At 36.1% G+C, this 13627-nt stretch overlaps 1 protein-coding gene across 1 annotated transcript; it reads right to left on the bottom strand.

The window, feature by feature from the left end:
- Window positions 1-517: 517 nt before the first annotated feature.
- On the bottom strand, window positions 518-6316 carry LOC126628029 (glucosamine inositolphosphorylceramide transferase 1-like). Its single transcript, XM_050297604.1, has 4 exons — window positions 5758-6316; window positions 5278-5400; window positions 2814-2981; window positions 518-2584 (listed from the first exon to the last, which is right to left on the bottom strand). The coding sequence occupies exons 1-4, from the start codon at window positions 6106-6108 to the stop codon at window positions 902-904; spliced, it is 2325 nt and encodes a 774-aa protein (XP_050153561.1). The 5' UTR covers window positions 6109-6316; the 3' UTR covers window positions 518-901.
- Between the last annotated feature and the right edge of the window lie 7311 nt (window positions 6317-13627).

The following is a 13627-nucleotide window of genomic DNA, read 5'->3' as shown; positions in this document are numbered from 1 at the left end:
GTACTAAGTACGTTTCCACTCAAATAAATATTTGACCTCCCATTTAAATTGTCCATGGAAGAGTCTTTGGACCAACAACTAATGTATACATATCTTATACATCGCCATACATACCGACTAAACATCCAGTTTCATTCCTTGTATTGGACCATTGGTCGGACAGTTTCATTTATATTTCTTTAACTATATTACTGGTGGATAAAATGGCATGAATGCCCTTTTGAGGGCAAAACCACAAAGGTCAGCATAATCGAGGATATGTTCATGCAATGGGAATGACAATATGACAGTATTTCAAGTCAATCACAAATGTCATATCACAAAATTGAAACGTATAACAATACGTGATTGACTTGAAATACCGTCACACTAATTAAGATTCTCTCCCATCATACACAACGTACACAATTACAGTTATCAACCATATAAAACCATCAAGCACCATTATACAATTTCCTCAGATGCTACGTATCCTCCACCCAAATTTGTACACACACTACTTATCTGACTAAACACATAACAGTTAACACCTTTTTCATGATTCATTCCGGCAATATAGCATTCAAAGTATATGGCAAAACATCATTTCCCAAAATAGTTCAACATACATGTAACGGAGTAATGATACAACGCAAAATTTCCCCGCTGCAGAGGCCATGGAACGTCCAAAACCAAGACGATAAACACACATACTAGATCAATCTCCAGCAAGACATCAGAAAACACAAAAACAATGCACATCTTGATCAAAATTCAAATCTATTGATAAACTAATTCCCCGACAAGAAATTCACAGGAGGGGGGTGGGGAAGGAGTATGGATTACTAAAAGTTTACTAAACGAAGAGAGAAGGATTAACAAATTCAGGAGTTGTAAGCGACTAGGTACTATACCTCCCTGGCTATACATCCCAACCATCCTTCCGCTCATCAAACTCCCACTTGCGCCCGGCCAAACTTCCATACATCTCAGAAAATTTCAGGAGGCAGTTGCTCCTTATATGGTAGTGAACTTTTGTATTTCGGCTTATTGCAGCACCAGATAACTTTGATGTATCTATTGCCCACGCTGGCCTCACATACTCCACATTCTTGGATTTGCTAGCATTTGCATACAAGTAATTCATCAGTACGTCCTCGCAGTTGAAATACTTGTCCACCAATTCCCTCGCTTGGCTAGCTTCTTTTCCCCAATACCTCTCGAAAGCTACTTGACTATCAAGGAAAGCTGCCCCCGTGAGAATCATGTTATATCCTTTATGGGTCCGGGCATATTTCTCACCTCGATACTTCAATCGGCTTCCGTCAATTAGTCGGGGGTAGAACCCCACAATACGATCTGGGTGTTGGCGCCATATCCTGAATCCCCTCTCAACATCATTGCAAGTCATCATAATGTCGTCATCAAGCTCAAGAACTGCTCGGGTCTTTATCAAAGAATCCAACTTGAACCGATTATTCAGGGAGTTTTGTTTCTCTACTCTGATCCTAACTGGCACTGTGGAGTCAAAGTCGCTAACTTCAGGTGGTATTCCTTTGTTCCACACCACAACAATTTCTCGCACTGAGGAACATCTGGAATAATGTTTAACATACATTTTCAAATTCCAGAGACGAGCGTCATAGGTCATTGTTAATAAGGTGAACTGCGAGTAATGACCTTTCCATGGATAAGCTTCTTCTGCACCGCTACCACCATAGATATATTTAACCCCTGTGCACATAGCTGCAACTCCAAATGCCAAAATTATAGCAAGAACCAGTCTTCCAGCACAGGTATTAGGTTTAATCCTACCTCTGAGGAATGAAACTCCTCTGTTCAAGTGGCTGCAAAACCGTCTCACTTTGGAAGAAAACAAATGTGACCTTTCCCAGGCCAAGAACGCATCACTCCGCTTACCTGAGTAGTGAGTGCACCAATTGAGAGGAATCATGCACTTCACAGCTCCAAGTAGTACACCCATCAATATAATGAGTACAGCAACAACAGCAACTGAAGCACTGCCAAGAATAAACCTCCGAACTGAATCCCCAGATGGTACCCGGTCTCCATCCATCACTCCAACCCACTCACCAGTATTTAATTGCTGCACATCTAGATGATGATAGCGAGCACCGTTCCAAGTATTACGGCCCTTACTTGGCTCTATCAAGCCCAAGGGAACTTCAACTTCTTTGTAATCATCTTTGGTAAGAACTTCCACCTTAAAGGTACGCACTCTTCTCCCATATGTTTCACCACAGTCTTGACCAACACGATAAAGATTTCCTTTGTAGAAAAATGGTCTGCCTCCATTTCGAGCCCCAAAGCTCTTGTCCCTATTATATATAGGGTTCTTCTTGTGTGGTTTCCAAGGACCAAGAGGGGAGCTGCTATACCAGATTTCCAACTGTCCATTCTTTGTGGTGCCAAATCCAGTGTGATCTGAACCAAACAACCAATACGCTCCATTATAATCGATTATGAAAGAATCAACAAGAGGCTTTTTCATGATCACTCTCTCCAGAGTCCATTGCAAAGGAAAATTGAGTGCTCGGTATAGACGAACATCCCCTTTCATACCACCCTCAGGCATCATATATATCTGTAAGAAACAATAAAAAATAAGTTATACAACAGATATCGAATTTACCCTAGAAAATTAGGTGATAGGTGCTTTTTTATGCAATCAATGTATCCCGTTAAGCTGCAACTTGACCAAAAATGCATCAAACAACTGTGTAGAAATAATCTGTTACAGTTCTTTACTTTCATTCACACTGGTGACAGGATCAAATGGGCTGGTGTGCACGTAAAAAGAAGTGTGTTCTTACTTGGCCAAGGTAGTTGAAGACATACGGGTAAGAGAGATGCCACTCTTCGTCCAAGGCAATGCCCAATTGCTGCCATGTTGCTCCCTTATCAATACTTTTTGAGACTCCAATATCTCCTTGCAAAGTGATTGAATTTTTGGTTTCATAGAACAAGTAAAAAATATCTCCCTGAAACAAAAATCAGAGATATTGAGTAGCACGATCCAAGTAATTCTAAGAAAAGTGACAACAGTTAAGACCTTAAAACGTGCAATTCCGACATATCAGAATATGCATATCCAAGTAAACACACATTCAAAACACATGCACACTACACACACACACATGCAAACACCACTAACAGTCTCCAAAAGGTCTATTGAGCTGGAAAAATCATAGTACAGCTCAATTAAAAAACAACAGAGACAACATTCCGGATTTTCTTTTGTTTACCACATTGTAAACAACTTGGTCAGCATAAAACCAGTTCTTGCCCAAAAGGAAAAAACATTAAATTGTTAAAAACTCGTCGAATAACTTTTGATTTTTGTTCAGGAAATCATTTTTCCCCCACAGGATGACGAGGGAAGGAAGGAGAGCCTCTCTTCCAAAAAAAAAAAAAAAAAAAAAAAAGATTTCTGTCCTTCATGGTGACAGACAATCACATCCTGGTCCAAGTGAAAAGATCTAAAAGAAATAAGAATACACAAAATAACTACAATAATTCCTCACTTTAGCACTTTCTAATCCATTCCTCACTTTAGCACTTTCTAATCCATGTACCAAATAAAACAGTAGTTTTCCTTTTTATCAAAGCCAAACAATGAGAAATGACCTTTTTTTCCTCAAGGAAATCATTTTTCTTGGAAGAATTTTCTACCAAAGCAGACAAAATATCATTGACAACTTATATTGGCTGTCCCTTTCAAGGTGTTGTGCATATCACGTTTAAGAATGGGAAAACACAACAAACTCGGAAAATCAAAACAAAATAACCAAGATATACAACACCAAGAATTAACATGGTTCCGCTATATGTGCTTACATCCACGGGGCAGGAACAACAATCTTTCACTATCTCAATAATGGGTACTACGGATAATCTTGCAATACCTCTCTTTTCTTGACCAAAAAGAGACATAATATTCTCTCATTCTAACTCCTTCAAGAACAAGAAATACACTCTTATCTCTTTTCTTTTCTCTCACACACACTTTGCCCTCACAATATTCTCTCACTCTAACTCCTTGACACATTGTTTTGCTCCAATTCAAAACTAGTGCAATAGCCCCTTAGACATAATAAGGGTCTTCTTCAATAAGAATTACTAATCCTAATTGGAATCTAGTTATGAATCATTCTCCAATTGAGAAACCAACCCCAGTTGTGAAAACAACTTCAAATGGGTAAACAATTTAAATTGGGTAAACAACTTCAATTGGGAAAACAACTCAAATTGGGAAAACAACTTCAATTGGGTAAACAATTTAAATTGGGAAAACAACTCCAATTGAGAAAACAATTTCAATTCGGTAAAAAATTGTATCCTCTGAAGATTATAATTTCTAATAGACTTAAGGACAACTCATCATGGGCTGAAAAACCCAACACAGAATGCCATGACAATTTTAGTAAGTGGTGATCCCATGCAAAGAACTATCAGAAAACAAACAGGGTCTTATATTATAAAGTTACTTGAATGCATCTTATATTACCAAGTTTTTTTTTTTGCCACAAGAACCATACAGAGAAGAAAAGGAATACCATGTTAGCAACAAAGAGGGACGCTCTCACTACCATCTGGGCCCTAATCAAAATCATGTTTTGCTTGAGAAAGACGTATCAACCAAACATAGCCATAGCACAACGTCAAATGGTGTATGAATGAAAGGTTGAAATTAAATAACCAATGAACGACCACACCTATCATGTATCCATAATGCCATCATGTATCCATAATGCACTTAATGTCCAATACAACTCTCCAACAAATGACCTGTCTACTTCACACCAACAGATTGAGCACAGAGATGACAAAAAATATCACTAATGTCAACAGACTACAACACAATATCATCATCTCGCTTATACTCACTTAAACTTGTTATCACTGTTGCCACAAACAAGAGCAGAAAACATATTGTTGAAACCTTACAACTCAAGTGTACCAAATCCCGATTCCAGCCCTAAACCTTCGACCCAAGGAAAATTGGTTATAATCTATACCCTACCATATCCGTTTGTGCTCTACACATGAAATCATTTAGTCCTCAAAGTTTTGTGAGAAAAATGACTTAAATACACTGCTGTAACAATTCACTCAATTTTTAAAATATACAAACTCGTGATATTTCAAGTTCCGGACTATATAGTCCGGTAAATTGGCCTTCGAATTATGCAAATCAGTACCGAACACAATTGACATGCAATCAATCATACATCAGAACTGTAAAAACCTAAAATATTTGAAGGGCAGAGCAAATACCTGGACATAAAGGAAAGGATCGGCAACAAAATTACTTGGGAAACCAGCATCAGAAACTGAAGAACAAGTCACAACCGGGTTCGCCACAGGCCAAGCTGCAGTATTGTCCCTCCATACATTCATCTATACACCAAATTGCAACCCAGTTTCAAAATTCGAAATCTCCAAAAATCCATAATTTAACAAAAAATTGAAAGAAAAAAAAAATCCAAACTAACAAAATTAAATTAAATAAAAGAGTTTTCCTTAAGAACTTTTCCTCCAAGAGCTAAATTAATTTAATACACAGGGAAAAAAATAATAAATAAAAAACCACACTTCCAGCAAGGCCAATTCATCCCAAACAAGTCAAACCAAAAGAAGACTAAATTGAAAATACAAGCCAAACCCACCAAAAACCAAACTAAAATTAAGAAAAAAAAAATACTCAAAATAATACACACCCCATCCAGTGAAAAGAAAAGAACAAAGAAATCTTACAGCTTCAATGGGCTTGAGGGAAAAAGGAGAGTCACCGAAGAAAACACCAACAGACCATGAACCTTCATTGTCCTCCTGACACCCAAGCATGGAGGGAGAGGCCAACGCCGTCCGAGCATAAAAAGGCGTGAAGGCGAACCAGACGTAAACCGTGGCGACTGATCCGAACAACACAAAGCACCCCAAGAAGAACACCAACCCCGACGACATCAGGCACCTCCACCTGCACCTGCACTTCACGCTCATGTTGCAGCAGCTGCCACCGCTATTACTCGCACCATTCGCACAACCACCACCCACAGCACCACCGCTACCGCCGTCGCCGCTGCCGGAGGCCGGACTTGAACCCATTTTTTTCCCAGAACCCCACCGGACGCAGACGATGGATTGGGTGTCAAAGCCGCAGGAAGAACGCCGTAACAACCGCCGCGAGCATTTGGGTTTGATTAATTGTGTGATTAGTATGTGATGTTTGAAATTTAGCGGTTTTAGGTTTGAGAAAAATGAAAAAGGTGACGGAGCGAGCGATGTTATTTGAGTTGGTGATTTTATAGGGAAAGCGTTTTACTGGATATAAGTGATATGCATTGTCGCCCATCAAATTAAAATACTATTAAATCCCACTTTACTCCTTAAAAAAAAAAAAAACTAGATTTTTTTTCCAATTCTTTGTTTTTGAAAATTTACAGCTTTGGCCAAGGGGAGAAAAGTTAATAAACTTCACGATAATGATAAAGAGATTAAATTTAGAGATAAATTTTAAAAATTAAATAATGTGTCATTAATATAAATAAGTACATTTATCAACGCTTAAGTAATAAATTAATCATCAACTTCCGTGTCCTTTAATTTTTAAATATTGTAAAATGAGTTTTTATTTATTTTATTTTTTTTTGAAGAATGAGTTTTTAATTTAAAAAAGTATAAATAACTCCTAAATTAACCAAAAAAACGAATATAGTAAAGATAAAACAATAATTAACATCATGTTAAAATATATCTTTTTTGAAGTACAAGTAAGCCATAGCCGAGCAAGCCAATGAGCCACTAAATTTCCTTCTTGTTGCACATGACTAACTATCGACTTCGACCAATCCAAACAAAAACATCGCAAATCATTAATAATGGGTCCAAAATTAGACCTATCCTTGCCTTGGCCCTTAATGGTAGCCAATACCAAGCTCGCATCTCCTTCAAGTTGAACTTGGACATTGACCGAATGTAACCCTTTAACAAACTGTACAGCGTGCCTAGGTGCTAAGAATTCCGCATGCAAGGCAAACATGGAATAATGAATGGGACCTACTGTAGCACCTAAAAACTCCCCCAAGTAATTACGCAAAACAATTTCATACCCTCCTCGGTGTTGACAGTGATTCTATGCTCCATTGAAATTGCACTTTATCCAACCCTCCACTGGTCTTTTCCACTTCTGCAACTCACGTCTCCCATTCCTTATGTCCGTCTTATGGCACCTGTGGAATTCCTACAACCAACCATCGGTTCGTAGTACGATCGCATCCGGGTTTGAGTACTTGCCATTCCAAAGAACATCATTCCGGTGTTGCCATATTGACCAAACCAACATTAGACCAAGCTCAAATCCCACCGTAGGTCCCTGTAAATGCAGATTGGCTAACCAATTCAAAAAACTCACACCATGCCCATTTTCCACCCTTAAACCTAAACCACAAAACCATACCGCTCTAGCAACATGGCAATCACAGAAAACATGCTCAACGGATTCCACCTGGCAACCACACATAACACCCCTTCGCTTGCAAGGTTTAACCTTGTAGGCAAAGACCCCAAACATGCCCGCCACACACAAATCTTTACTTTCTCGGGGACACAAGCCGTCCACAGCTTCTTCCATAAAATTGGTGGCAGGATCTTATAAGAGTTAATGTAAAAATGGTTGAGTCTTGCTGCAACCCAATTGTCCCGAAATGGCCACGACCTCCTCCAGGGTGACCCAAGGTGAATGTTGATGGTGCCTGGAACAAGGAGCTAAACCTTAGAAGCGTGGGGATTGTTATCAGGGATTCGAACGGAGTTTGCATAGCTGATGCGAGTATGAGATGTAATGATGTGTTCAATCCTATTCAAGTTTAGGCTTTAGCAGTTAGAGAATGGCTTTATGATGGCGGTTGCGAGGGGTTTACATTTATTTCTTTGGAGAGTGATTCGCTTTAGATCATGTCAGCTTTACATGGGTTTTCTATGAATGTGTCCCCCATTGGAGCAATCATAGAGGATGCTAAGTACCTGCTACACTCGATCGCTAAAGCTACTATGTCCTACATCCCTACCAAGCCAATTTCGTAACACATAGGCTAGCTCCCTTTGCCCTTCATTTTGGAGGTGATTGTACTTGGGATGATGAACTTCTCTCTTTTATTTGTGATTTAATTGAGGAGAATATCTCCATCCCTTGTTTAGCCTATTTCTGGCTCGTTTGAAATATATATCGTCTTTTATAAAAAAATTAAAATTAAAATTAAAATTTTAAAAAAATCCTTGTTGTCAACCAAAATTCTATAAATCACCATTCTAACTCTCTCTAATCAAAACTAAACATAGATAATAAAAATTTAAAAAAAAAACATGGGTAGTAATGTAATTTCATAGAACTAATTTTTTTTTAAGTGTAGCCTACATGTAATTCTAACATATCTCTAAAAATAAAAATTAAACCTCTCTCTCACTCCTTCCATTTTTAAAATTAAAAAAAAAGTGTTTTGGGCATATGCGAGTATGTGTATGTACTCTGGGTTTCAATTTTTTTTTCTATTTTAGAAACCTACCCCCCCCCTCCCCCAAAAAAAAACCGTGGTTAATTACAAAACTTGTTCAATTTTTTATTACTTTTCAATTACTAAAAAAAATAAAATATAGTTGTCAATCTACATAAGTTGTTCCGATATATAACATAATGCAACGTCCAAAACCGTGGTTAATTACAAAATTTGTTCAATTTTTTATTATTCTTCAATTATTAAAAAAAAATATAGTTGTTGATCTACATAAGTTGTTCCGATATATAACATAATGCAACTTGATTTTTCTACGTTTTCATCAAAGCTCAGGTCCTGCTTGGGGCTTGAGTATATTGGGGAGGTGTTGAATGGGAAACCCCTAAAACAAATAACAACAAATGTTGACTACCTTGTAACAAGTGATTCCTGGCTAAGAAACTAGTAAATATTGTGGGGAGGGCTTGTTCGGCGGAGGCATTACAACATACAAACAAGTGCTTCTTGACCTTGACTTTGTCAATCCTCCTCGCGCACGAAGTTGGCAAAGCAAAAGTTTGATAAAGAAAGTAGAATAGGAAAAACAAATGGGAGAATAATGCTTTCATTCTTTCGTGGGACGAATAATGTATTTTGACCGTATTAATTTTGTAATTGAAATCATGCAATGTCATAATCTTAATTTTAAAATCATCTTTAAAATTTCATTTTAGTTGGAGATCATTTTGTCATCTATATATATCAAGCAAATTGACGTTTGATCATAAATATGTTATTTGATGTTCACACCGTCAATTTGATTCATACATTTGGATGCATAAGTGATATTCGATTCAAATAATTTTTTTCAGAGGTAATCTTCAAAGGAATATTAAAAAATTGAACAATCTCAATTATAAAATTTAGACAATGACAATACATTACTTACAACGGATATGTATGCATCCCCAATCGGAGGTGCAAGTATTATCCAAAAAAAAGAATGATGTGGAGTCATTACTCTATATGGCCTACAACATTCAATTTTGGAAACTAATATTGTCACTTCAAAATATTAATTGTGTACTCCTGACTTGTATTTTTCTTTTTAAATAAAAAGTTTGGAATGAACAATTAAATTTTTAACGATATTTTGAATTCAATTCCACATATTGCTAATGATTATAAAAAAAATGAAATAAAAGAAATCATGTTGCAAACTACAAGTTGAACTCATATCCTTTATTTAAATATACGTAAATAGCTGGAGGAGGGCAGTTTCAAATTTGTTGGCGCACTTTGCTTATACCGAAACGAGTTCACCCTTCCATTCCATCCATCAACTTTGAAAATTTCATTCTCTTTGCTGCAAAGCAAACTAAAAACAAAGGAAAAAAGTTCGATTTAATGCACCGAACCAATGGTGGAATTTATTATTCCAAAGCCGTTGGGTGGTTGTTTTCAATCTGTATTTGTATTTTTTTTGTTTTTGTGGGAATTTGTTTCTTTTGGGTCAGAAAACTAAACTCATGTCAAATTTGGCTATCGATGCTTTGGAGATAGGAATGCAAAAGGTTTTTCTTCTTTCTTGAAGGAGGAATAAAAAACAAGATCTCATACTCACAATTTCAAATCTATCATTTTCTTTTTATAATTATATTAATAAGTTTTAGGATTAGTTTACGTTAATTTTTATGGTTTAGTTGTGTTTCTCTCAACTTATAAGCGAGAAGTTTTAGCTTATTTATAGTAAAATTATTACCTAATTATATTTTGCTTATTGCTTGATTTATATACATTGAAAAGAAAAATATAGGAAGCCAACTCTTTACGGTCTCTTGCCATTTTTAATTAAATTGCAGCTTCAATGTTTAGTCGTGGGAAACCCCAGTTACTATTGTCATTCGGTGAGAGGTATTAGGGATTGTCTTGGCGGTTATGATTTTAATTTTAACCTACTATGTCTCGGGTTTGAACCCTCTTCTATGCTCTTAGTGTAAATTGTTGTACAATATAAGTTGTAATTAAAAAAAAAAACTTAGTGTTAACTTGTAAACACAATTGTGCACATAACTATGTTACAAATAAGTTTTTCCTTTTAATAGATCGATGGCAGCCTTGCGCAAGAAGATTAGAGAATAAAAGGATATTTGTGGAATATCTGTTGTAATTAAGAAATAATTAGTGGTGTAAACACAATTGTCTCATCGCTATGTTACATACAATTCTTTTTCCTTTTAATAGATCCATGGCGGCTTTGCACAAAAAAAATAGAGAATAAAATAGATTTTTTAGAGTCATCCCAATGGATTTGTATCCTCCCCTGAGCAGGGGGTCCGAATCCTCCTGACTTAATAACGCAGACAGTTAGATTTTGATTAAACGGTTACAATTATTATAACTTTTAGAGATGTTCCCTGTTTGTAGCCGTTGGATCAAAATCCAACGGCTTGTGTTATTGGATAAGGAGGATTCGGACCCCCTGCTCAGGAGAGGATCCAAATCCCATCCGAATGCCCTTCATCATATATATTTTTTTAGAAGACCAAATACACGATTGACAGTCAATATGATAGATTATAGCAAACACATCAACTGCCATATTCTTCCTTGTAAATGTGATTAATCATATAATTAGGGTATGGCCCAACATATATTATATATCCTTGATGAGGGATTAAGTGGTCATGAATTTGAATCTCCTTAATTGCTTGTATTAAGATTTTAGAGTCTTCTTTAATGTTGACTTTTTTTTTATTCAAATGACATTAAAAATGTCCTTAAAGCTGTAGATTGAGCATGTAGCATAAATCAGAACCAGATCCTCTCCGGATAATTTGAAACTGAGCCTAAGGATCAAATGATTCAGGCCGTTAAAATTTAATCCAACGGTTACAAACAGGGGGTCCCTCTAAAAGTTATAATAATTGTAGCTGTTGGATCAAATTTCAATGACCCAGATCATTTGATCCTTAGGCTCAGTTTCAAATGATCCGAAGAGGATTTGGGTTCCACAAATCAAATATATATAATTATGAGTACGTTTTCTTTTGGTTAATATGTGTCACGAGCAAAGTTCTAAAAAACTCTAGACGTTAGTTGGCGGCAAGCAGGGGCCTAGGCTTTTTATTTATTTATTTTAAATTAAGTTTATTACACAACATTTAAATAAATGTCTAATTATACTTAAAAAAAACACATAATTTTATTGCGATACATAAGTTGTAAATATTGTAAATAAAATGGCATAGAGTTATAAAGTACTAGAGTATCCACTAAGTCTCTTACAGGCATGTAATGAGTGTCCATCTAGGTATCCACTAAGTCTCTTACATTTTTATTGAAAAAAAATAAAATGCAAAATAGAAGTTATTATTTTCTCATTTGAGAGTCGCGGCCTAGGCGGTCTAGGCAGGTGCGTGGGTAGGTTTAGGTGAAGCACCCTTTCTTATAGCATCCAGAGGTTAATCGTGACCACGGCCAACCGTCTAGCGACTATACGGCACCTAGGTGGCCATAGGCCAGGCTTTTTAGAAAACTAGTCACGAGAATGTCGTGTGTGAACGTGGTTGAAGATGTCACGGCCAAGTCATAGCTAGGACTTTCTTGGGTACTTTGGAGTACCCGGAGTGACATGTACTTTAAATGTTAAAAATTTATTTTAAAATATAAATTTAAAGATCTTAACTGTTATAACTTATAATACTCGAGTGATAGGTACTCCATAACACCCAAAAAAATTTGTCATTGCTAAAAAAAATGTTGTTGCTGTTTCCTTACTTGGATTTATTTTACCATTTAAGGACAACAGTTAAAGGTAAATGGGGATCCCAAATGTGTCGTCTGACCTAAGAAAGAACGTTACACCATTCATTTGTGCATAAACAGTCATATCCTATAAACATTTATTAAAAGGTGGTCGTTTTGAACAAGTTTTTATATAGAAACAAAATTTGGCCCGGTGGGTCTAGTGCTTTATCGTTTTATTTTTGTTTCTGTCGAACTGTAGTACTTTTGTCGTTTGGAAGGTTGATAATGCTATGTACGTAGAAGGTGAAAGCATTAAAAAACATGCAAGACGTTACGCATATCGGATAATGGCAAGCTGCAAGCACCGTTTTATGCTTAAATTTATTAATAGTGCTGCAAGCACCGTTTTAGGCTTAGCTGAATTAATAGTTTTCGTAGTGTGATAGAATAGTAGAAAGATAATTCTTGTAGTAAAAAAATTAAGATATAAACTTTTATGGTGAAGTCTGTTAATATTTAAACATCTGTGGTGAAAACTGAAAGTAGTTATATTAGTTTTCAATTTAAAAAATAAATAAATAATTAATTAATTTAAAAACGGCCTCTTAGAATTTTAGCGAAAAGTTTCCGGTATTGTTTACTTTAACGAAAAACCACATTTTTACACTAAAAAGTCAATCATAATACTATTCATTTTACTCTTTATTTCATCATTATCGTTAAAACTCAAAATTTTCAAGTCATTTTCATTAATTTTCCATAAAATTTATTTGGTAGCAATCAACTTACATAATTTAAGACCCAGTTTGTATCAGAAATGTGATGGTCTAACAAGCATATTCTTTCCAAGTAAGCACTTGACTTTTTTTTTTTTTTTTTTTTTTTTGGGTAATCAGCACTTGACTTTTCAATCAACTTACATAATTTAAGGCCCACTTTGTATCAGAAATGTGATGGTCTAATAAGCATATTCTTTCCAAGTAAGCACTTGACTTTTTTTTTTGTTTTTGGTAATCAGCACTTGACTTTTCTTTTCGAAAAGAAATGTAGTCCTTATCCTCTCTCCCCAGTCCCCACTGCCCTAAAAGACAAAAAGAAGAAAAGTGTGTGTGGTCAGATGCTCATAGCTGACTAGTTGGCCCACCAATTCATGGGATAGAAAATGGGATGATTTCATATTTTGAGAATGTAGCCAACCAATCATATTGCCAACAGTAGCAAGCTAGATAACCCATGCATTTGATAGAAATCGGCACAAGAGGTAATGCTCGACCTATTTGCAATTTGCATCTTGCATGGACTAAACGTTTTGAAAGAAATCACTCTATAACAGGCAATGGAATCTGAAACTCACTTTGAAATTCGATAGACTCGATCGGAACATG

Source organism: Malus sylvestris, chromosome 7 (genome assembly GCF_916048215.2).
Source record: "Malus sylvestris chromosome 7, drMalSylv7.2, whole genome shotgun sequence".
In the NCBI taxonomy this organism is placed as follows: Eukaryota; Viridiplantae; Streptophyta; class Magnoliopsida; order Rosales; family Rosaceae; genus Malus; species Malus sylvestris.
The sequence above is the reverse complement of the archived record's forward strand: the minus strand, read 5'-3'. Positions and strand labels throughout refer to the sequence as shown.

Excerpts from the sequence above, each read along its gene's own strand:
- LOC126628029 (XM_050297604.1), bottom strand. The coding sequence starts at position 6,108 with ATGGGTTCAAGTCCGGCCTCCGGCAGCGGCGACGGCGGTAGCGGTGGT. Across the intron at positions 2,982-5,277 it reads ATCCTTTCCTTTATGTCCAG|GGAGATATTTTTTACTTGTT; the intron begins GTATTTGCTCTG and ends TTTTTGTTTCAG. Across the intron at positions 2,585-2,813 it reads TCTTCAACTACCTTGGCCAA|ATATATATGATGCCTGAGGG; the intron begins GTAAGAACACAC and ends TGTTTCTTACAG.